Here is a 26,448-nt window from a genome sequence, read left to right as displayed (position 1 = left end):
TAGCAAAACTGCATGTACATGTTCAGTACCTTTGCGCATACCTTGTTCAGGCCTGTTCCCTGATCCCAGACTGCAGGAGGGGGGTCTTCAAATCCTATGGTGGATTTTTTTTTATATTTTTATATTTTTATATACACAGCTGCAGCTGTTAACCCCCGTATAAGCGACTTCGCGCGGCAGCTTGTGCCGACATGACAGAATGTACAATCTTTTGACATGGGTTTCAGAACCGGATTTTAGCTTCGCGGAGTTTTGAGCAGCGGTGTTTATTATTTACATTCTCCACTTTGTTCTTATTCCCTCTTCCTTTCCCCTTCCTTGTCTTTTCTTCGGAACACTAGTGCCTAGGGCATACGAAACACTGAATCCAGGCCTCTATCATTCCACGGTGATTTATCTCGGAAATGCGAGAACAGGGGGTGTCATTTTGTAGTCCCTGCATGGAGCCAATGCCATGTGATGGCACTGCTTCACCGTTAGCAGAAAAATTGTACTTACTACAGCAGAAACAAATAGCACTATTTCACGGATGTGCGCGCTAGGATATTTCAAATGGAAATCGCGTGCTCACAAGCGCCATGAAATCTGGCCCTGGCCAAATTTCACATTTTTTCTTTCACGATCACCCCTCGCTGAAACAAATATATAATTGTCACTTGTTTATTAGCTTTGCACCCAGATGATGAAGGCTTTCTGAAGCACCTTAATGAAATCTGCCGTCTTCTCTGCTGCCAGACACTGATTAATGAGACAGGAGGGCGGCAAATGTGGGCACGCCACAAGATGTCATGCGAACATACAAAGGTTCTCATAAACTTGTCACTGACGAGCTTCACTTAATGAAATCCTGTGAAGAATTGTCCCCACCCGGTTGGGGAAAATTCTTCACAGGAGTTACTGTCGCATTTATTTAAGTGTCAGTATAAGTTTTCGGATTTTCTGCTCAAGCTTTCATTCGTGTTCTATTTTCTAAACACCTCACGTCTTGTTCGTTTGTTATATCCATTTCTTTCCCTTGTACGGCTATTGAAAATAATCATGATTCCGTTTCCCTGAGTTGGGTAGCTGAATCCTGAATTTATTGTTACCTAATTACCTGAAGATTGAAAGCCATGTATTTTGTAGTCACTAGCCATTTGTGGAATAGGCTCAAAATGTCCTGATTGGTCAAGAGTTACAATAACTGCTACAGAAAGATCAATTAAAAAAAAAACAGTTTAAGGATGAATGAGCTGTACAACGTTTAACGTTTGGTCTTTGTTCTAAAAAAAAAAAAAAAGCGTATTTAGGGCCTACGAGATTGAAAGTTTTAAAATTTCAATCGGAAAATCAAGTGAATATCACGGATTGATCCCCAATGAAAACATTAATTCAAGGGCAGTGGTGTAAAACGCAAGGAAGTTGGGTTACTCTATTTGTAGTACGCTTAAGGCCAAAAAATGTCTTCGGTTTCTGGTATGGAGCTTGCCCCATAAAAGGTGCGGCGACGCGGCTTTCTAAAAAAATTTCCCTTCAAATGTCGGCTGATGACTTGCAAATGGTGCCCGACTAAATTTAGTGCAAAATGTATGGGAGCCGAGAGAGGCCACATAAAGCTTATACTCGATCGTAACCCCATCTAAAAACACGTTAAATATTGTGCCGCAGCAGGATTCCAGTCAAACCAGTGATTTTGGCAGTTTTGAGACATCATCTTACATTGAAAAAAAACCTTTTTAATTATGCCGACGGGCATGGCTACGGTGACGCGCGCGCAGACCAGAAACTAGCCTTTCGCCAAGGCCATCGTGGCTAAGAGCGGCGGAGCTGCGAAAACACGTAGCGACTGGAGCAAAGATTAAGTCAGCACGCACGAGTGGCGAAGCCACGAGGCCTTTTCTAACTCGATTTTGTTGAATTATTCATATTTTTATGCAAATAAGTAGAGTGCTGAAAGGTTAACCAATCACAATGCGGATTTTGCCTATAGTTGCTTCCATTTGTGAAAGAAGGGTAGTAATGGAAAACGTGAGAGGAAATAACTATAAGTTCGCCGCTTTGTCTAATGCTGGCAAGTTAAGCCACGATGGCCTTGGTGAAAGGCTAACCAGAAACTGGAGCCATTTTTGGCCTACTGTAGTAAAGTCTAGTAGACTAATAGGCCTGAACAATATTCATATTGTCAAAATGTTAACGGTACATGTATTTGCATTTTTTGTAGCGTTTGGCACCTTTCAAACTGTTCGGTCCGCACACGTTTCGTTGATACTGGGTTGTAAGCATTCAGTTTTAAAATTAATTAATGGTCGGTTCAAACACTATATACATGTACATTCCCTTTTATTTTAGGCTCGACCGGGTAAGACTAATGTGTGTTCGACATTGACTAGGGGTAGCACATTTTAAGTCTACGGATGATAGAGACCACATTTTGTGTGTTAACATGAACTTGTTTTGAATTGAAAAAAATCCACAAAATATAGAAAGGAATTACGGCATTCCTCCCCTTTGCTTTGACTGCGTTTAATTATTCAGTAAAACTCGTAATGTGATACTAAAGGCTGCTGCGGGTGACAGACAAAACAGAACACGAGACAAGGTAGGGTGTTAAACACAACGTCAAAGGGTTAATAAAACAGAGCATACACTTCATTCAAGTCCGATATGAAATTATGTGCGTGTAGCCTAAGCAAGTCGACGGACGTACAGATGAAAATCGCCCCATTCATCAGGGCTGGGCTGAGTATGCCCGGCCTTGTCACGGTATTAATATCTCACGTGGTTGTACATGGCAATGTTTACTCTAGGTTACCTAAGCAGGTACACTCAACAATTATGGTTTCCCTTGACAATAATGGAAGTTCCTGTTATTGTTAAATATTATCAAAATTACGTATCGTGTGTCGTATTATGCCTATCATATTCCAGAATGAGCATAGCAGCTAGGTTACAGTGTGCAGATGGCACTTGAGCATCATTTTCTTAAACTATGGGACATTTGATTGGTTATAAAGAATTAAAAGCTGCGTTTTGTGTTTTCCAAATATTTAGGCTCGGGGGGGGGGGGGGGGGGGGGGGGGGCAGGCCTCCAGCCGGGCCCGTACAAGGGCGGATCCAGAACACATTTTTTGGGGGGAGGCCACAAAAAAAATTGGTCCCCAAAAAAGTGGGCCCAAAATATTACGGCGTGGGGTTCGGGGCCCGTTTAAGGGGCCCGACATTTTTTTTTTGCATTCCTTGATGCTCTGTGGTGCGATCTGAGGCAACTTAAATTAACCAATTTTTTTTGTTGAGGAAAAGTTGGTGGTGTACACAGTGCCTGCCTTTATTGCGACGTAAATGAGTTGGGTTTTTTTTTTTTGGGGGGGGGGAGCCCCCCCCCCCCCGATCCACCCTTGGGCCCGTAGGGCGGTGCGTTAGGCCTCCCCAAATTATGCAAATGAGAATGAGGCCTATACCATACCGGTAGGCCTATATCGGTGGCCCCCATCTGCGGAAGTTCAGTTGTTTGGATGTTGATGCACGGTATAAACTGAGCGTCGAGATTCTTATTCCTCGGTATACGTATTGTAAGCGCGCCTCAAGGAAATACGATGCTTTTTAATTAATTTCATGTAAAGGATAATAGATTACATGATACGTCACTGAAATACTTTGTTTTGACTGAACATCCCAAGCCGGGGTATAATATTATCTGCATTCTTTGCGCTCTTAAAAAAAAACAATCCGTATCGACATGGTCGCCCTTTAATCGATATGCGATCGCGACAAATCCCTCGCCCTATTCTGCCGCGGTAACGCACATGACGACTCATCAGACTATATTTTCCCATCAGAACGGCGCGACCAGCGCGAAAGAAAAACATTCATTTGAGATATTGCCAACAAAGCTAGAGGCAGCCTCGACGGGCACTTACATGTAGTGTAGAGATAACGGTATGCTAGATCGTTCTTTTTGTGTTTTTTAATCAAGATTGCGTGCGTTTCCTGGGTAAGCATTTGCAATCCTGAACTGCATCGTTTCGAATTTAAGCTATAGGCCTATGAAAAGAGCAGGTTTGCTTGGGAGTATAATCGCACGTGAACAGACTCATGGACATTGCCGTTGAACTACCAAAGGAATGTGTCGGGGCATTCGAACCTAGTTTGTACAGAGGAAAGGACGCGCTCTTTGAACATCTGTCCAAGGTAAGGCTATATACATGCAGATAGTTCTAATCGATATGTCTGCTATATATTTTCACCATGAGGGTTTCAACTACGGTCATGTTGCTTTAATTTTTAAAATGCCTATATTCTTGCAAATTAAACTTAACAGTCCTTTACCTCAAATGTCACTATGATTTTTCAAACACTCTAGAATCTGACGCGCGTGTAATCAAGTCTACACTGTGAAAACATTGGACTTTAAAAACACACCAGGTGTGTTTTTAAAGTAAGTCATGTTCGCTGTGAATGCAGTGCAGTTTGTTGGGAAGTGCACAGTGAGGAAGACTGAAGGAGATGTTTGGTCGAGCAGGGCACATGAACTCAGAGCTGTGATCGAATCTGTCACAAGTCAGTATACACTATAATTTGAAATCTCAGGTCAAAAGTAACAGGGGATGAACTTTGACGAAGGATGTGGGCTTTGTCGAAGCATACTGGAGAGCTAACTGCTTGACTGGACAGAAAACTTACCATTGACTTGTGGCGACATGTGAATGTGATGACTTGTGATGACTTGATCAAAACTCTGTCAGGGATTTTCAAAAAGATTCACGAAGACGTATATATGTGAATAATACATTTGTTATTAGAATGGCTAAAAATAATTCACTTACAAGGAAAATAAACATCCAAATACGTTATACAAGCCCCCTTCCTTTACGTGTATAATGGAAGGGTTGCAACATATTATTGTGCCCACTTTACGTCAGCTTCCTGCCCTGTTTAAGATTTTAAGTGCATTAGGGGACACAAGTAGATCATGTGTTTAGTGGGGATTCTGGAGAGCCCTGTAGCCGTAGTCAACGTCTTGGAGCATGGAAATGTTCGGAACATGGATATATAGCCTACACTCGCATCTCTCCTTGGTGGAACTAACCAAGGCTATGGCTTGTGGCGGGCTTTCTTCGCTCTGTTTCTTGCTCCATGATGCTCCTGGCGACTTAGGAAATTTCGTTAGCTTAAGTAGATTATGGAGCACAAACCTTCAACATGCTTCATTTGTTCCACAGGGCCTAGAAGGAAAATGATCGTTTCCATTAAAGCGCACAATGTAGGCCTTTATCGATATCAAGATATTTTTTAAATATCGTTTTTGTTGCTTGTACGCATTTCTGGTTACGGCACTTCAAATGTTAACTTCAACATTTACAAAGTATTGTTCTTGTCAAATGAGCTGCTCCTTCGTAAAAGATTTTTGAATAACAAATGAAAAGGTACACTATGGCTTTGCCATGCTGTTCGCTTAATATAGGCCTAATCACAGTTAAATGTACATATCACACCAACGACTGTTTCAGGTCTGATTTGTTGCCTGTAGAAAGGGTAGGACCATTTTGTTTTCTCAACTGATTTTCCTTATCCAACCGGTACAATTTATTTGTCATGTTCTGCATTGGTATATTAATAGTATTCACCGGGTAGTATTCGAACGAAACCTGTTACGTCAAAGCAATGCAACGTGCGTCATCTCAAAGATTAAAAGGTTTGTGATTGTTAACATGCTGAAAGTGTCTTAAACAGGCCTCCGTACATCATAAGAAAACCTACAACTATTATTTTACGATTGACAGATTTATCCTTCAATTTTACTACAATATTTACAAGGAAGTTGAAAAAAATCCTCATCACTGAATTTTTTGGGATGGTTTATTTAATTATTGTTGGCCCCACTAATCATTCGTCAGAGGTGGAACTCTTTTATTACAATCTGACTTCTCGATGATAATGTGCAACATTAATGAGTACCTGTACTTGAGATATGCTCATTAACCCCCAAAATATCGATTCAGCATTGGTGATTTTTTTCTCGATAATCTGTAACAAACGATCGGCTGGATGGATATTATGATTAAAATACTAAACATATTCTGATCTTGAACATTATCATTTGGGCCTTCAGTTGCCCCACTTACTGCGTCTACCAAACTATCAATAGGAATTTTTTACATAAAATGAAGGTCCGCTCAGTATTATATACATTTTATTTTAACTTCACGTGATTTATATATCATACGGTTAAGTCGAGTTTATGTCAAAGTAAATTTATTGAGGAATTTTTGTGCAATATGGTTTGTTACTATTTGCATAGAGTGTACGATTTGTTTTTGTATCGTTGGTGACAACACACAAAGAGGGCAGTACATGTATTAGGCCAAATAAAAAAAAAACATGTTTAGCATCCTGCCTTTTTGAAAAAAAGGAAGCGGGAGGCTCTTTTTTTAATTCCCCGCCCCCCTCCAAAATGGCCGCCCAACCGGGCATTTTTTTCAAGATGGCCGCCATTTTTTTAAAATGGCCGCCATTGGACTCAGGAAATGACATACCTGCTTTATTTATATAGGGCTAGATGCAACAGATATGAGGCCAAAATGACGTCACTGTTGAAAATTTATCATTTTTTTCCCGGTTTAATAACAAAGGAGGTGGCCTCCAAAAAAGGAAGCCGGCGGGGACGCTAAACATGTTTTTGTTTTTTTCATTTGGCCTTAAGCAAAGTTTTTTTCTGAAGACTAAGGCCCGTGTACATTTAGATGAGATATTTCTGGAAAGTGCGTCTATATAGTCTCATGAATGTGTGTACAGAACTTAACCGGAGGGTGGTATATTCTTCAAAGATAGGTCCAATTTTGAATCTGCAACAAACACAATTTTGGACTTCTTCAGCATATAATTTGGGGAAGTTTAAGTGTAATTTTGAAGATCGTCCCTTGGATTTATATGCTAGAAAAAAACTGCCTGTCAGTTGGAATCACGGCACATAAATGTCATATCTCTGTTTTTTAATGAAACTTTTGAAGTATTAATGATGATAACCATTGATGAATATTTGCCTAATTGCTGCAACAGATTGTTGCAATACAAATGTCACTGTGAATTAATTTGTGACCGACGTATGTGGCTTTATAATTTAATAACCATATACATTCTCCCAGGCCCCAATTTCCCCGTGGTATTATACAGAAGGTCACGGGACAGCTTCACAGCAAACGTGCGAGTCACGTTCAGTAAAGACAACATCGTTAATACATGCACACGGCTACTGCGTCCTCAACAGTAGACGTGCATATATGGGAAATATTTGCTGAGAACCGTCGCAGCAATTATTGACATTAATTGATTATATACCAAGGGCCAGTTTCATATGGATCTGCCAATCACAAAGTTGGTTCAGTTAAAAAAAAAAGCTAAGCAAAACAAGGTGAGCCAAATATTTTGCGATGTACGTGGCTTGTGATTGGCTCTCGGCTGATTGTGCTTAAGGCATAATTTGCTAACTGATTTTTGTTTTTGTTCAGTGACAGCACCATGAATTTTGGGCCTGGTATTCACTGCATAAGCCTATGCGATGTGCAGATTTGGTTGAACGTTCACAACCCATATCTCTTGCTATGGAATATAAAAACAAAAAATGTGGTGTAAGTATCAAATTCAAGCTATGGAATGACATAATTTGTACATTTATTAGACACCGCATGACGTACTTCAGAGCATGTATAGAAGTGCCTTATTAATTTTGCGTTAACTTTAGGTGCTTCCCAGTTCGTCGTCAGTAGACAATTGATGAACGATCTCTTCGGTCTGTTTATCACTCGATTTGAACAGATGCAAACTGCAATGAGCTGATGAATCCCATTTGCTCAAATTAATGAAGATTTATTCGACAACAAGTGCACAGAGGATTACTCGCACAATGCTGTTTGCTTGACCCGAAAACAAGAAGTCTGTTGAACCAATCGCTTGAAGGGATCTCTTGCGATTCACACGCATTTGACAAAGGGTTTTAATAACTACATGTGTATCATTATAGAATGTATACTTTGTGTACCCCATTTCTTGCCTACCCCATTAAGTCAAGATAGCTTGATCCTTCGTTTTCGCGTACACCGCTTGAAATAAAAGAACAAAGGCTGGTTACAACTGATAAATTAGTTACCAACGGATAATGTATCACCAACCGATAATGTCACATAAATTGACCGATACTGTATCACCAACCGATAATGTAACACAAAATTGAAAAATGTACTACACTATCAGCCAATTCAGTGTTGTTGCATTATCGGTCTTAACCAATGATGTAACAACAATTAACTGATAGTGTAGTAACATTTACTACGGTATCCGTCATTTTTGTTACTTTATGGGTTAGTGATATAATATCGGTCAATTTGCGTGACATTATCGGTTGGTGATACGTTAGCAGTTGGTTACTACATTATTAGTTGTAACAAGGCTCCATGTGCGCGAACGCAGTATGGCGATGATGGCTACTCTGACGTCACGAACATGCCAAATCAATTTCAATTCCAAATCAATGACATTTTAATCGCGTTGACTTTGTGTACATAAAGGTCAACCCCAGACAAGTTATTCGCGATATGCGATCCCCCTGCAGCTATAGAAGAGGCCCCCTTAAAGTAAATTGCATTATTCATTGGGCTCATCGCGGGGAAAGGCAGCGCACTGGGGGCAAGATGGATCAAGTATACTTGCCTGGCTGCCGGCTTGTTGATTGCGGGTAATCTACGGTTAGGATTTGCCGGCGTCTAGCTCATCAATTCAACGGAACGCGAGAGTGCCCGGAACTGACTCGCCCTACGTGTGTTTATAGCCCGGCTGGCTTCGCTAGTTTGACATTTCAATTCCGTGTTTATTGCCAGAAAATTGGATTTGTTGCGCTGATGCTTTGGAGGGAAACTGTGTCAACAAGACCCTGGAAGATGAGGTCTCTGGACTCGCTTTAATTTCCGTTTTACGATATACAAGTTTTGTAATGACAAGCTAGAATTATCAGATTGCCGGAAGGCCCATGGACCGCGTATCTCAGTCATTGTATCATAAAGGGACCAAGGGCGGATCCAGAGCACAATTTTTTTTGGGGGGGGGCCAAAAAAATTTTGGTCCCCCAAAAAAGTAGGTCCAAAAAATTACGGCGTGGGGTTCGGGGCCCGCTTAAGGGCCCCGAAAATTTTTTGGATTCTAGATGCTCTGTGGTGCGATCTGAGGCAATTTCTGACCACTTTAACCAATGTATTTTTTGATGGTGGTGTACTCATTGCCTGCCTTTATTGCGATGTCACATAAAAAAAAAAAATGGTTTCGTTTTTTTTTGGGGGGGGGGCCATGACCCCCTTTGCCCCCCCCCCCCCTGGATCCGCCCTTGAAAGGGACCTATAGTGTATGCTCTAATTATCCACTGTCCACACCGTGAAAAAAAGCCAAGATACGGGCTTTTGTTGAAAATCAAAATAAGACGTTAAATGAGAATCACGAGAATCATTGAGGGCTGGATTTTGCGGAAGCACCATGTATCTTCTTGTTGTGTGTGTAGTGTGTGTACAGTTCTTACAAAAACTAGTTTCGATGTGTGCTTGTTTCCTTGGAATCTAACGGAGCATTTTGCCCTAAAGTTCAAGTTAACCGAATGTTATTTTTAGAAACACACAACTCGGCAAGAGAAACGGGAAAAGATGTACATAGTACAAGTACCACAAATCATTCGTATCAGTGTGTACACTGCTTAAGTATCGGTAACTGTCGTATAGTACAGACTTATGTTGAGGGTCAACTTATAGGAGTAATAAAGTTGCAGTTTTCTCCTAAAAGTTATTAAAGCAGCCCTACACTGTCCATGTTACGATTACAATCATTCCCACATCTCCAATTTAGGGGAGTTGAGCTGCGTTGTAGAAATAAAAAAAAATGTGTCTCTTCAAAACCGTTCACAACTGTAATTATGTACCACGCACGTTTTCATATAATTATTTTGAACTACATTTCTAGGCTGATTTTAGCGCTTATAATTTTAGGCACTTTCCCTTTGATATTGCGTCTGAGTTAATCGTTTCGAGAGCCATATATTATAGTCGAAGAGTTGTCCCCAAAACGGAGTGACTCTAAAGGCACAGTGCATGTTGTTATATAGCTACCGGGTGAGTCAAAAAGAAAGTGACCTAAATTAAAAATAATACTTTACAAAATGTGGCTCTCTCCATTTAATAAAAAATATTATTGACTAAAAACTGTGAAAAAATGTTAGGTAATTTGCGTACAATGTTCACAGTTTATGTCTATTTTCATACACACATCACAAAATTTAGCTATCCATCAATGAACATTTACCGTATTGGAACAAGGGCATTTTTCTGTCATTAGCTTCATGAATGAACAAAAATTTACACAGGAAAACAGACACAAATCGATATTATTTCAGAAAAAAATGCCTCATATTCAAAACACCAAATCTGACGGTAAACAAAATGATGTTTCAGTCTTTACACAATTATAAAAATAATTTGTATATGAATAGCTGTGTGTAATCTCTGGTTTTTACCCAGCTCAATAGCTTCAAATGGCATTCAATGGACAGCTGGAAAATGGATTATTTTAGTAAAATATGCATAACTTCCCATAGCATGGATCAATAACAAGTAATTGCTTTTTCTTTTCAAATGAGTAAAAACAAAACATGCTCGTTGAATATATGCTTCGTTGATGTGTCAAATTTAATTGGGCTTTTTTCAAAGGGAACCTATTTAATCCAGGTCACTTTCTTTTTTGACTCACTGTATACCTATGCATTTAAGATGATATATATAGGGCCGTTTTTTTCACACGGTCAGTCTTTAAAGTCTACTTCTACTTCTATGCAGCTACTCGTTTACAGCCTTTCCAGCAGCTTAACGAGGACTCAAATGGTGAACACTTGTGCAAGGTGCTCTGGTATGTAGAACGTTGGTGCAAGCAAAAAGTCAGCTCCTATGATTTGGGCGCTGATGGCTCCCTTGAACTGCTCCACAGTGGGCAGCTCAATGATGTTTTTGGGGGAGCGCATCCCAGTCCCACAATGTTCCTAGAAAGAAGCTTTGCCTGTAGTTGTCGGAACGGGAGCTGAGTCGCATGAATCTGTGTTGATGTTGTTGCCGTGTCGTACGGAGTCTTGGTTGGATGTAGTCTGGGATTGATAAAGCTGTTTAATTATTGACAGCTTCGTAGTCCATGATAAAGCGGGCTTGCCTACGCCTCTCCTCCAATAGTGGGAGCCCTAGATCTTCTCTCATTCTGGTAACGCTGGCATCACAATGGTAGTTTCCGCATATATAGCGCACTGCCCTTCTCTTAATTATTTTCGAGATGGTCAATTTAACTTTGTCTGTAGGGATCCCAGGTGATGGAGGCGTATATTCCAGTTGCGACCTTACCAAAGAAGTGTAGGCCTGTTGTTTGATGTGTGATAATCATTTGCTGATGTTCCTTCTTAAAAAATCCCAGTGTTCTCCCTGCTTTAGCTGTCATTGTTCGACGACAAGTTTGCCTAAATATATTTTCATAAGCCCCGTCCCTCGGAAAACAAATCCAGAAAGTGCAAGATGGCAAATTAGACTTTATTTGCACGTGTTTCTTGACAAGGAGTGTTCCCCGATTGTCCCTAATCTGATATGAACTATGACCCTTTGAGGAGGTAATTTTGCTCAACATCTACTTCTGGCAATCTCATTCGAATACACTTTCGGCATGTACCTCCGAATTTTTGGTACAATGTTTCCCGAATGAATTAATAATTTGAGTGTTAAACCAAATGTACGGAATAATGTTGTATCCCCTTTTAACTTTTTGTTGAGAGTGATATCATTAGATTTTTTAAAGGTTTAATATCGATGTTAAAGGAAAATAATTGACATGTAAGCATCGCAGGGATCGTCTGCTCGAGTATGATGATGTATGGGCGCAAATACTTGCCCAACTCGCTCATGAGAAGCCTGCGTTTAAGTCCACATCGTTGCCTTGTGTACACACAAACCCATTTCCAAAGGCACGGCAAAAACAATAAGGGCAATGGCTGAACGGCTGCCATTCAACTCTTCCACTGGCAATCTGAACGAGTTGAAATTAAGGCAAGCTTTTACATCTCCAGTGCAGCGCCTTGATTTAGACAAACACAGTTTATTGTAGGGGAAAAAAAGGCAAACTATAACAAACAAAAAAAGGGGAAAAACATTTTTGGCGCGAAAAAAACGATAATATTAAAAACAAAAAACCCTTTGTAAGCTTAGTAACTAGGCCTACATGCCAGCGAACTAATTCAACCGGGCCATGAATTCGAAACCAGTAATTCCTCAAAATCACGTGATATTTTAGAATTATTGGTTATATTATGGTGATAATCAGCAAGTTCATGAATATCTTATACGTTTAATACGAAATGATATTACACATTGGAAAGAGAATTTAAAAGTAGAATATTAACATCCACACAACCATCCTTTAGAAATTTGCAATTTTGTTGCTATTCTTGCGAGAACGAACCTCGGGGGTCAAACTTTTTACACTTAAAAATCGAGCCGTTTGGGTGCTACTCGCGATCCCAGTCGCACATGTTCCACCACCCAACCTTACACTTACATACTTGTGGGGAAGAGCTTTATTCCCACCTTTGGTTATACCCGATATATACCGTACACTGAATCGTCTGACCTCATGGACACGGGGGCAACGTCCAAGAAGGAGACATATTTACGGCTGTCCGCCGCCGCGCCAGAGGTAAACAACCAGAGACTTTATTCGTCTTTTCTTAGGAACAGTACGATGTTAGGTTAGTTTCCTTTCAACCAGACCTTTGAAATAGGATACAAGGACAAGCAAATGATGTTATAAACATAACAATATCGGTGTTTTCAGGACTATGTTCCCCTTTAAGTCCTGCAGATGTAAAAAAAAAAAAAAAAGATTTTCTAGTCATGGACAGAATCTCTTGTTCATTAATAAAGCTTTGACGCGTATTTCTTAACCCGCTTTTGATTGAATAGTGTGTATATTCCTTGTGATATTGCAAGGAATAAATTTGCCGGATTTGATAATGGAACGCTATTGAACGCTGATTTTTAATATTCCTTTTAATGTGTCTATTTTTGTCTGATGAGACCAACCCCAACGGTTGTGTACCGTGAGTGAATCTCGATAAATGAAAACAAACAGGTCTCAGAGCAAGTCTCAAACAAACTAAGTGTACATGGGGTATACTGCCGGGCATACTCTTTCGAGGGAAAAATTCCTCCTTCATGGGGAACCGTGCATCACACGCTGTGGATTAAAATACAATTTCAATCGATTGAATTATGTAATTTACAGACTACATCCAAACTGCATGAACTACTGGGTTGTTTTTGTGTTTGTTTTTCTCGAGCATCCAAGAGCTTCACAAAACAACATGTCCTCAGTACTGGCTGAGTCGGTGATGGAGTATTGTGTTCATTATTGACCCCTTGGGAATCAGACGAGACGCGATTTGCTCCATTATGTCCCAGCTCTGTCTCTTGCCCTTTAGAGAAGCATCGAGCTAGAGTTGCCGAAAATTAATGCGGAGTCCACTTCCCAAGCTCCCGTGACATTTTCGATGCTAGCCCGGGCTTGGCTGGAGGAGAGCGTCTACACGCGGATCAAGTAAACATTATGCTGCATTATATCCCGGTCACTCGTTTGGAATTTAGCTGCCTTAAGACAAAACCGGCCAAGTCACACTGTATACACACCCTCAGCCAACAGACGGAGATATTTCAACCCACCGTCTGAATGAGTTATTGAAAGCAATGACGATAACTCATTGACTAAAATAAATTGTCAGCGATACGTGTGGGGTGGGGGTGAGGTGTGGTGGGGATGGGGGTGGATGGGGTAGGCACATTTCAATTGGAGTGGGTAGGAGTTGCCTTTATCTTGTTATTCCCTGCTGTTTACACCACAGAGAGAGATTGTAGCGGCCTGTCCTGTGAAAAACATGCGTAAGGAACAGTTATAAACGTTGACATCTCGGGGTGTTTTTTGGCTCAGAAAAGAAATTATTCTTTTGTTTCCCTGGTATTTACATAAAAATTCACTATGTTCTACTGATTGTGATAAACAGAACAATAGCTGTCCTTCTGCTGTATAAATGACGAGCCCTATTAACGGGCGATTGTGTGTTGTCGCATGTGCTGTAACCATGACAACGAGTGCCTTATGACATTATCAATCATGTAATGTAGCAGCGTGTACTGAATATGCAATTGCCTAAATGGATTTCCAGAAAATAATGCATAACATGGGCTAATAACTGTATTCAAAGATTTGTAGATCTGCTTGAAACCTTGGAATTGACAGAGAGCTCTTTTCTTCTTTTTTTTAATGAAAGTTCCAGGTTAGGGCTTACCATAAAAATTACACCTAGCTGTCGAGGTATATGACGGTTCGTATAAAGAGAATGCTGAATGTGGGACTCACAGCTCACGACAAGCCTTGGACGTGCGAAACTTGTAGTGTCCACGCAATGTTCAGAAGATCATAATTTTGTTGTTCATTCTCTATCAGTATTATTTCACAACACATTCTCATTCTCCATCTATAATATTTAATAATAACAGCTATCTGGAATCTCGAATTCGCAGTGCCTATAGACTAAACACTGTCGAAAATCAAACCAATTTTATGCGCGGCATGTATCGTCGCCTCGCCTTTTTGTTGTCCAAAGATGCATTTCGTTGTGCATAATGCACACGGCAACTTTAAGTCATTCTATATTTGGGAAGGAAAAGCCTTTTCTTGTGCGTCAAAAATATCAGTAAAGCCTTTCCTTTAAAGGATTATTGCTTTTTTTTTAAGTACTAAAAAATCCGTACCAGCATCTATTTCTGCGTAAGCAGGTGTCCATTGAGGGTCATGTATGCCTCAGCGGTCAAAATTGATTTTCCAACGAGTCGCATTTTCAGTAAACAATCGACTCCCCTTTTAAGTATGACGTGCGATCGGTTTTTCGTCTTGAACGATGTCAAGAAAAAAAATCATCCGTCGCAAGATGAATGATGCTGGAGCTGTATCCAGCCACCCGTTCCGACCGAGAGGAAATTCTGAACGGATGTAGCAATTCGTGCATGAAATAGGTTGCTGAGTGAAAGAAAATAATAGACAGTTATAGGGCTTTGGGCAGAAAATCGTTCAAGGTGAGCGTGGGATGTGTGAGGCACTATCTACGATAGTCAGTTTGAAATTACAGCTAATCATATAAAATTTCTTGTACATGTGCGTGGTTCCTTATGGGGTAGAAAACACAATAGAATATTAGACCCCACAAGGAAGTCTTCAGAAATTTGTCTGCCCCATAAGGAAAATGCTAAGGAGTTTGAAATGTCAATAGGAACAAAGGAGGACAAAAGAAGGGAAACAAAGGTCTTGCCCACAAGTATAAATTATGTATGTAATTGTAAGGCTGTGTGCTTAATATTTGTGTGTAGTATTGCGGGAAACAGCTGCACAGAATTAAGTGGCGTGATGTATTAGATATTCAAATATGGGCTAAGGAGCATCATTTACAAAAAGGAGTAATGCAAATTAGAATTCGCCCCTAAAGTCCTAACGAAATGACTCCTTTGTACATGACGAATCTTTTCACAACACTAAACAGATTCGTGAAACAAGACAATTTTTTAAACATAGGATTGAAAGTCCCTTTCGCCAAAAAGGAATGCTACATGTATGCCAGAAGTTTCGCTATATATATGCGTGATGCGATATGGAATAATTTGCCCGAACAACTGAAAACTGTACATGAAAATCAGAATTATAAGTTATCAGTTAGTGATATGTCCGCCAATAACACAACTAGTTCAAAAATGCGTTGATCTACGGAGTTATAAACTTGGTTGCTACGCGGGGTGTTGTAGAAGCGTACTGTCCGTTAGACTGACAGAGGCCTAACCAACGTTTGAATTCCCAGTAGGTCGGGAAACATTGTCTTCTTTTTTCTTTTTAATCAGTTCATCTTCCACAAACATATATTCACAGCAGGAATCAGGAAGCAGCGTTTCTGTTTCAAATCATGGCGTTGCCATATGTCTTACGATTCTCCTGAACCAGAAGGTAATCGTACATGTATTACAAATTATTTTGTTGGAATGAGAGTTGCTGTGTGCTTTGACGTAACACTCAATACTTTGTCGTTATTTTTCGAAACTTCCCTCCCTTAACGAAATTTGCTCGGCAACAGTTCCTGTTCATCAATTCCATGAAACACGTACTGGTTTTCCCCTCTCTATTAGTATGTGGCATATTCGGGGCATCAGCTGTTGACGCCTCGGAGAAAATTACCGCGTCGGGCAGTCACATGCGCTGACACGACAGCGTCATTACTGCATATTATACATATTTCATGGGAGGTTTCCAGACTTCATGCTGTATACTGCTCCTAGCCCATGCATACATATAACCACAGGCGACAACGTGTTGCATTGGATTGTTCGTCTGCCCATGTTTTGGCGCCAACTCCTTCACTGCGAGTTTGACGCAGTAAAAAAATGTATGACTGCAAACGTATTCCGTATATATGGGCTGTCGACATGCACTGCTCCTGAACGTGGAGTGAATTCTTGAGGTAAAAAAGGAAACTGTGTCTTTCCGATTCTGTGACAGTATCTTTTTTTTAGTGCCTCGGTAACACCTCTACTCAAGCACTAAAAAAACAAAGAAATCAAAGCTTCGTCATTGTGCCGTTTTGCGACTGCTATTATCGCCACAGGCCCATGTAAAATCGCGCTGTACTTTTGTGCTGAACATTGTTATTATGACCTTTATGCAAACTACTATTAATTGGATCTGTACATTTGGACAAAATGAAAGAAGCAAATGAATAGAAGGGAAAGAAAATATAACATGGGATGTAATCAAGTAAAAGTAGAAAGATATGTTTTCCCGTGTTGATGGCAAACGTCAGCAGTTCAGTTTCATTGGAAAAGGAGGCTCTCAAGCATCATGACACACGAGCCCGGATGTTTGCACTCCGTCAGTACACCGATGTATTTACCCTTGTGGTGTATTTGTTTCAGCGTCAGAGCCTAGATAATCAGCAAGTTCATGAATATCTTATACAGTTTGAGCTATTGCTCTGTCAGGCACAACGATCCGTGCATGTAAGCAACAAGGGACAGGTTGTTTTTCTTTACCAAACATCGGCTCGGGCTCTGGTTCGGCTTCACGAGATTCAGCAGATCCAGAACCAAATGGATGCAACCTCGTTCTCATGCTCTGCCTCCAACCTTGAGACAATAATATAGCTCCATCTTGCTTCCTGTATTTTGATTCGATCCAGCAATCACAAGTAATGGATTTGTATCGAATGAAAGCCTTTAAGACAGAGATTCGCAGATAACCTGCAACTTTTAAATTGGTCAGTTCATTTCTTGAAGAACGCGGGCAGTACATCGTTAAATGCTTCTCAATTATAGTGGAGCAGTAGATGTAGCCGAATTCGCAGACTAGTCCGGAGACCAGTCCGAGGTTTGGCAAGTCCCCGTTTGTTCGCTACATGGTTAAGGCCGCGTCCGAATGTCTTGACTACGGCTATAGCAACAACGCATGTCTGTGGGAAAGGGCTACAGATGCTTCCATACGCACATGTGCGATTGTCGGCCGTAGCCAAGTGATACGGACTCGGCCAACATAAGGTTCTTGCACCGCATAGAAGAAAGACGATTGAGGTATTAGGGAAGTGTTGAAGTCTCTGTAAATCCTGAGCAAGACAGCCCTCATCTCTTTTGGCTGGCGGTGTGGGCCTCTTGAGGTTTGCCGTGCCTCGCACTCGACTTGACATGATCTCTTGATTTCCCCGGGCCAACCCCTTATTATTAGAGCAGGCGAGTCTCTCCAGTTAACGTGCATGCCTTTTTTGGTACCAAAAACTGACTGGTGTATAGTCACAGACTCCCGTATCTCCCTTTCCCCTATAGCAATGTGCATCGGTTCATCGGAAATTGAACGTTTTCATGTTATTGTTGCCATCGATTTGCAAGATTGAAAATTGCAATGTTTTTTACACGGAATTTATTCATTGCTTCTGAAATGAGGCCGGTCATCAGGAAGCAAAATGGATTTTTTTTTTAAATAGGGGATTGCACATGTTGTACCTCCTAAACAATGTTCCCGGATTTCTTGAATTCACGTAAAAACTCGCAGGTTTTGAGGTCCACTTGCAGGCTCTGTATGCTGTGTTTAATTTAACACAGAACAGAACACGCAACCTTACAGATGGGAGTTATGGGGTACTTGTATTGCTCTCCCTTTAACCCTCTTCTTTGGAATTTCTCTTCTGCCATACCGTTTTTAAAAGGCCGTGGGGTACCATTGTAGCTCTCGTACAAGCTTGTTGTACCATACAAGTATGGTCGTCTGTCCCTCCAGTGTTGTTTTGACTATACGAACGGTATTGCACCAGTCTGTACCGTAGTGTTAGACTGACAAATTCATTGTTTGAGAAACGTTCAGGTGACGTATTTCCAAACATTTTATTATTTGGAATTGGAGCCTGGAAACAATTTAATGTGGAGAAATATCATGTCTTGAGTTTTGCCATTTTTTTCACGTAAAACGTGCAAGTGATATCGACTTGTAACGTCAGTACGGAAGTAGATTCGCTCTTGTAAGATGTTTACATTTTGCTTTCTGGATCGTCGGATACAGGAAGTGAATGACATTTAGATCTTAGATTATACTCTTCTTCACATGGTGATTGATGTAAATACCGTAAACCTAGTGTGATAATTCCCAAAGGATACTTTGCCGACTTATTAAAATTCAGGAGCATATTCAAATAAGTGGCATTTGCATGCGCAAAAAAACAAATTAAAATCACTTGTCTTTTTAGTCACATTGTCTCCATAATAACAATAGTAAATCTTTCTGAGTAAATAACAGTTAATCAGTCAGAGCTCTTGATAAAATGTTAATTAAAAACTCAAGTTATTGTCCTGTGTTTACCCTCTTTTTAATAACACCTCCGGGGAGCATAGTCATATATACATGTACTCTTCGAGATTAGATGACAGTCGCGGTGGCGAAGCCAATTTTCTTAAAAAGACTCCTCGTCTTGGGATTTTCTGATAAGAAAAGCTTCTCCTCTGGACATTTTTTTCACCTTCCCTATTGGAAGATTAGAGTTGTCATTCTCATGTCTAAATTCCTTGGCGCCGCGAGGAAAGACGACGGCAGAAAACGGCAACTGTATGCTTTTCGATGGATTTAGCGTAGATAAGGTGTTAAATTTTAATTATGGTTTTGGATTTCACTGGCTTCACTTTGAATGAAAGCAGTTATACTCATTATGATGTCCGACATTAAATAATTATGTCATTAGCTTGAAGTTGGTTTTATCTTATTTTGGTGGGTTGGAAGACCCGTGGCACTGTCTTATAATTGTCTTATTTTTTTCTTTATACAAAACAAGGCCAGGCAAATAACCTAGTGAAATCAACCTAGTGAAACGTGTCCCAGAGCCAACACAATTGTATTTAATTATTCAGAATGGTTTTTAATTAACTGGAAGTCTTGTTTTGCATCTGTTTACACAATGGGCCGGATGTAGCCCTTTTGTTGACGTGTAACGTCCGATGGGATTTTGCAAAATTTTCCTCCGTGTGACCCAGACCTTTGAGTAAAGGTAACTATACAATCGAATACATGAAATGTTAAATCTAGCCGGCGAATGTGCACCTTTTAAAGTAGCAGAAACCAGTCTTTCTTTCAACCCAACTTTGAGCACATACTGGCTAAGTATCATGGCATGTGGTCTTAAAGTACCAGCATTTACAAACTAGGGCCAAATTTTGCATTTTTTTCATATTTTGTGCCGTTTTGATACTTTTCAGTTTTCTGATCGTGTCCCGGTTTCCTGTTTGTACGAGGTTATTTTGGTTCGGACTTTTAGTTGCATGCGGGTCTCGATTACAGATCTTTTATTGAGTCAGCTCGTTAATTAAATCGTTACGTCTGACGAGATCTATATAACCTATTTGTGGAGAATTAATGAGCTATACGGACGTCAGAGAATCAAAGTGTTGCGTGCTCTAGTCCAAATATAGGGCCTTTATCTTTTACTCCTTGATAATGTGACGACTTCTTTCAACTGAAATCGTCAGACGGCATGTTGAGCTCGAACATGCAGATTGGGCGCAAATTACACGGTGTGAACGGCTCTATCTTGAAACCAGACACGTCCTAAGGATTGGCGACACAAGCCCCTCAGACTCTCGCCTCACGTTGGCATGCCCTTCACTGCAGATGTATACGTGACCCCTAACATAGAACCATTTCAATATCACTTGTCTTTCGTCCCAATGCGGCCTGCATCTTTCCCGTCGTGACATCTTGGAGCTTGCTGGATATAGGGTGTCGTGTAAATTCTTGGTACGAGAGCATACGTGCCGTTTTACCTCGTGCAAGACGATGTTTGTACACGCGTGTCACAGGCCACGAGCACATTATGATATTTATTTCAGAATAAACAAAGCCACGTTTTCATAAATCCAGTTTGGTAAATAGACAAAGCAGCTGCTACAGTCGAGTCAGCTGTCGAGAGGAACTCGGCGTTTCATTTCTAATAGTTTCTGTACGTGTGTGATCGAAATGTTTGGTATACTTGGTGTATGCGTGTCAGTTGGTGTTTTTTTTTATATATAATATACTGTATATCTGTATGGGAGCATGTTCATGTGTATGCTTGCATGAGGAACGTACTATGCTCAGTTAACTATTTCTTAGGGCTTTCCTTGCAATGTGTTGATATACAGAATATAGTTTCACGTAGTCTGTAAGGCAAACGATGCACTCGATGATATACCACCCTAAAAGAATGCTGGTGAACCCATGACTTACCGTGGTTGCCTGATTTTATTGTACATTTCATCAGTGCACTTGCATAATTTTTATTGCATTTTATGACTGCAAATGCTTTTTATGATTCCACGACATACAATACTTCAAAATAATTTTAGTGTTGGCCTTTTTCAACATGATGATATTGCGGAGTTGTTTTTTTTTGTTTGTTTTTTGGAACCAGAGATAGGCCTAAGCTGCCTGCAGACGGCTGTTTTGAAATAGAACGATAGTTCTGTGTGAATTAAACATTATGCATGTATACAAGCCATAACTTGCGAGGACCTTTAACATCTTGTTATCGTGAACGAGTTCTGTTGATTTGTGATTGCAATATATTTTTCCAAAACTTGACTGATATTATAAAGACTTTTTTTAAATTCTTTGATTTCAAATTAAAGACCATTTTAGCCGACGTTTGCATAAAGATATAGCTAAATGGCATTTCGGTAAATAAGGACAAAGTATACCAAAACAGGAGCATTGTATTTGGTACAACTAAAACTGCATAATGTGTTCTGTATATCTGAAATACAGATGTCCAATTCCAATAGAAAGGATCCATTTTTGTAGCCCATTGCTACATTGCTTTCATTTTGTCTACAATTATAATCATATTTAACGGACAGTTCCACATAATACGCCGTGGGCTCGAACGGAGACAACACTACGGAATGTGGCGCAGGATTCAGATATTTTGCCCTGTATAGTATTCTACAAATCTCTGCCAATAAAAAAAATATTAATCAGATCACGGGCCATGCCGGCAACAAACGGTGAAACTGTAACACGAGGTCAGGCGAGGATTATTTATTGAATCAATTCCATTGATTGTATCAAGAAGATGCCTTAATCCGTGTGAACTTGGCGAGAATGTGCTGGAAGGTATAGACATGGCAATCCACGCTGAAAACAGCCAGCTGTTTGGTGGGTGTCTCTCCCCCCCCCCCTCAATTTCCAGGCACTGCAAACTTGAATGGTTTGGACATTACAGCAGCTGTTATTCCTATATTTTTCATTTGACCAAGAGACATTGTTCTTGTGATTTATTTTTAGCTCGAATGGTTTCACGAGTAGATCAGAACAGAATTTGGAATATTGTTGTGTTCAGGAATTCACTGTGTAATAATGTTTATAATTATTTGCATGTTTGAACTTGTCTGTTCCTTATCCAGTATTGTTTTAATAGTGTGAGGTAGTTGCAATGTTGAGATTCACTGCCAGCTTCAATGTGCTGTCAATAATCAATAATCATATCAAATGGTAATCAATCAACCTCGTTTTCAGGGTCTAGGCCTAATTCATTTCAACCTTGGACTCAAAAGGAGACACAGGGAGGTTATCTGCCGCATATGTTCTGATTGAGTACCACAATAACAAGCATGTATGGTGATTTCACTTTTCAACATGTGGGACTATTGCGTGTCTTAGTTTGATTGATTATCTACAAACAGGCCCGTCGCCAGCCCTGAGCGTCGGGGGGGGGGGGGGGGGCATAGTACCAACTAGGGGGCCCACTACCATAAAAATACAAAAATACACATCTATGGCTTTTGCCGGTTGGGGGGGGGGCAATTGCTCGCCAAGGGGGGCCCAGCCCCACCAGCCCCCCCCCCCCCCCCCCCTTTGGCGACGGGCCTGTCTACAAATATTACCAAAATATGAGCAATCTATCTAAATGTGTCCTAAATATAATCGTGTATTGGTGATTTTTTGTGTGCCTGTTTCGACGTATGTCCGGCATCTTCCGCCCCCCCCCCCCCCCCCCAGCAACTCTGCCTTCTCCATTACTTTAGTGTAATCGGGGAGGGATGGGTGTACTCAAAAGTCTGCAATCTTGCACAACAGGCATGCTCAATCTGGCCTTCTTATACCCATATGTGCGCTTCTTATGGTTGCATGCCAGTAAATAGGCCCGAAATTGCCTCCGCCGACCAAATCACGATTTGCATGCCCTCGGGTATTAACTGCGTGACGAGTGTGTGTTGTGTGGTCAAGAATATGAAATAGAGGTTTCATGCTACAACTTATGTCCAATTCCTCCCCCTGCCCCCCTCCAAAAACAAACAAACAAACAAACCGTACACAGCGAACTATTCATGCCAAACTTCTCGACAATGTTGTTGACATGGGATTTGTTGTAGATACCTTCTTTTTGGCCAACGAATTACTTAACCTTTGCCCCATCTATAGAATGAGTTTTTCAAACATTATGTCAAGTGCATTAAATGTTCCCTACAAATATGTGAAGAAGCATTGAAAATATCTTTTAGCAAGCTTTTGTTGCAAGGAATATGCACGTGTACAATAAAAACACACACACCAAGAAACACTTCTAAAATGGCCGCTGGATGCCCAAGGTTCTTTCCAATGCGGATCATTTGCCTGAAATAATGAAGTATTCAATCGTCTTCACTGAACTCTTGTTTTGACGGCGCCGCAGGAGAGCCAAATTTGAAGACTTTATGCCCGTGAACACGGCCAACAAAGGCGGTCACAAAGCCTTGACAAATTAATGCACACTGTAAGCCGTTTGTGATTTATGCATGTTTAAGTATATGATCCGAACTGCTGTCGTCAGTTCTTTTTTATCTGTCTTTGTAAATTCTTTTTTGGTCCATGTGCCATAAGCACCGAGCGGGATGATCGCAATCAGCCCTCGGGATGTTTAGCAATTTCCCCCCTGGAGGTGTTGATGAGAAGAAGAGAGATGATGATGTCTTGATGAGACCGCCATCAATCAGTAGACAACCCCGTTCTCCCCTTGGAGACCAATTTTCCACACACGTGGACCAAATAATCTAGAGACGGAAGCCTCGTCTGAATTCAACAAGTCATTAGAATCCTCGTGTAGCACCAAAGTTCTTCGTCAGTGTGTTTTTCCCCCCGAGGGTTTGGGTTTTTTAAAAGGATATACCAAAGTTCGCTCTGTCATGATCAGCGCAGTGTCAACACCCAGTGTTGAATCCGTTCGCGCCGTGTAGTGTTCGCACGTCATTGCTGGAAATGACTTGCAAGCTTTTCTCATTAGTGCACAAGCTGTTCACTCGAACGTTACTGGTCTGTAAAAAAGTGAACTCAGACAGATATCATGACATGGCGCGCAAAATAGAAACAGTTGCGAAAGTTTAGATGCTTAAATCTTTGATGTTGAAAAAGGCAGCCCCCACTTGTAAAACTCAGGCCTGCGCCTTATTTGCTAAGATAGTGACTCTAATATTTTACGTGTAAGTTTAGATGCTTAACAATTGGTTAGAATCTATCCAGCACCCTCCCCTCCCCCCCCCCCTTAAAAAATATCATGGCCTCAGAGAGCGCAATTAGCGACTCGTAAAATGTATATATTAACATGATACGTATGCCTATGCCTACATTTTGGAAACGTCTGTTCTTGGGCACATTATTGAAACAAGTGGTTAAAGCTGTGTGCAACACCGAAGCAACGCAGGCCCTAGCCCTCTGCCGATTTTTTTCCGATTAACTCAACTTTGAGAGGGCAGATTGACAGGACTCGAACAGAATTGAATTGAATTGATTCTGGAACAACACAGCTGTCACTTGAAACAATGTCCCCGTTTCTATAACACTAAACTTGGGGAAGTGAGGAGATAATTTTAATAGCCAAGTTATATTTCTTATTAGTCTTACAAGCGGTTGTGGTACCGAGTGACACTAGAGGGCGGTATACTATGTCGTGACAGGTCTATGCGTCTGACTGTGGATTGGCCACAAGGACTTTATCAAGTGTACTTCAGTTATTCACAACTTAATAATTCTTTGTTTTTCTATGTGCTTACTTGCAGAACAAAACTGCTAAACCTTCAGTAGGCAACGCGATGTTTTGAACAAAGACTCAGCTCAGACTCAGCTTTTCTTCCTCTACTTCAGTTTTCACTGGCCGTGGCTGGTTGATTTAATTGGTTGAGGATGGCTACCGCCATGGAACCCATGGCCGACAGTGACGAGGACCTGCTCAATGACCTTCGACCGAAGTCCCCATACGGCGAACCGCTGGGCAAATTCCACTTGACCACGGAGTGGCCGCAGCCCCTGCCGCGGTCCCGCCACGCCCGCCGGCCTCGAGCCGACGCCCGCTACCGCACGCAGCCGGTCACTTTCGACGAGATAAGGGAAGTGGACGAGGATGCCAGCCAGGCCAGCAGGCCGTCCCAGGAGCTGCTGGGCCCGCGGACGGCTGACCCCACTGCCGCGGCTGCTGCCGATGAAAGCAATGACCAGTGGCGAAGGATCTCGGAACTCAAGTGCCCAATTAAGCTGGAGGCGCTGAATGCAGCCATCGAGAAGATTATGAAGAAGCCGAGCCCGGCTGCTGCTGCTGAGGCCGCAGAGAGCGACAAACTGACCCACATTCACAAAAGGCCGGATGCGGCAGAAACAGTTTGATGAAAACTATCTCGAGACGGTCTGCCTTCGTGTCATTATTACGAGGCCAGAGAGTCATGAATCTCATATTTCTTCACAATGTATATTGTTGCTATCATAAGCGTTTTGTGGCGCCCCTCCAAATTTCACAGGAGTGTGTGCTGATCGGAGTATAGTCTATGGAATAATCCCTTTACACAGCAAGGGTCTATGATATGCGAGCAGATTCGGCGATTAATTGTGCAAACAAGACTGCGTCTTGACCTCGAGTTTCTGACCATTAATTGAGCGGGTGCCTTTTATATCGGGTCTTTGGTAACCCGTTGGTGTGTTCCAAAAACATGGCATCTAAATAGACCAATCATCAGCTAGGTCAACATTTTTGATCGAAATGACATCATAATTTGTAAAGTCAACTCTGATTGGCTGGCGCGCGGTGTTAGACATATCAGACGTTCGACCGTCACGGTGGCCTGCACACGTGAATGTCATCCTCGGACTAATGGGATATCGTACCAGCGAACTTCTTGCAATGACCGAGATTGGTGGTCAACAGAGGGCGCTACTTGTAAAAGCAAACCGTCAAGTCAGTTCAGTGGCGTAACCAGTAGGGGCGCCCTTTACTAACAGTGACCTCAAGTTTGTGGGATGTGTGAACGTGGGCGATATTGTGCCACCATGAACAGATAGTGCCCATGATCGTCCGCTTTGAACAGCTTATAGGGTTACGAGGTTCAAAAATTTCGTCGGCGAATTTTAACTCTTTCATCAGCACATGTACACTTCGTGAGCTTGAAAAGAATCACGCTAAATATGCTTTGAATTGCTGGCGGCTATGAATTACCGGGGTAATATGTTGATACTTTTGGGATGAGGCCAAAAAAAAAGTCTCCGGTTTCTGGTATGGAGCTTGCCCAAAAAGTGGTGCGGCGACGCGGCTTTTTTTTTTTTTACCTGATTGTTTTGCTTCAAATGTGGGCTGATGACTGCAAATGGTGCCCGACTAAACTTAGTGCAAATATATGGAAGTCCAGAGAGGCCACATAAAGCTTATTCTCGACCATAACCGATCTAAAAACACGTTAAAATTGTGCAGCAGCAGGATTTCATTCAAACCAGTCAGTTTGGCGGTTTTGAGACATCATATTTCATTGAATTTTTTTTCTTTCATTTTGCCAACGCGCATGGCTACGGCGACGCGCGCGC

The 26,448-nt window shown here is 41.3% G+C and overlaps 1 protein-coding gene across 1 annotated transcript; it reads left to right on the top strand.

Moving 5' to 3' along the window:
* Window positions 1-3,820: 3,820 nt before the first annotated feature.
* On the top strand, window positions 3,821-26,172 carry LOC119721963. The gene is made up of 2 exons (XM_038191923.1): window positions 3,821-4,167; window positions 24,663-26,172. The coding sequence occupies exon 2, from the start codon at window positions 24,787-24,789 to the stop codon at window positions 25,261-25,263; it is 477 nt and encodes a 158-aa protein (XP_038047851.1). The 5' UTR covers window positions 3,821-4,167; window positions 24,663-24,786; the 3' UTR covers window positions 25,264-26,172.
* Window positions 26,173-26,448: the final 276 nt, after the last annotated feature.

The sequence above is a fragment of the Patiria miniata genome, unplaced genomic scaffold, assembly GCF_015706575.1.
Source record: "Patiria miniata isolate m_02_andy unplaced genomic scaffold, ASM1570657v1 HiC_scaffold_14, whole genome shotgun sequence".
Classification (NCBI taxonomy): domain Eukaryota; kingdom Metazoa; phylum Echinodermata; class Asteroidea; order Valvatida; family Asterinidae; genus Patiria; species Patiria miniata.
Note: the sequence above shows the minus strand (reverse complement) of the source record. Positions and strands in the feature narration are given on the sequence as shown.

What these genes read in the sequence shown, in the direction of transcription:
- LOC119721963 (XM_038191923.1), top strand. Translation starts at nt 24,787, where the DNA reads ATGGCTACCGCCATGGAACCCATGGCCGACAGTGACGAGGACCTGCTC.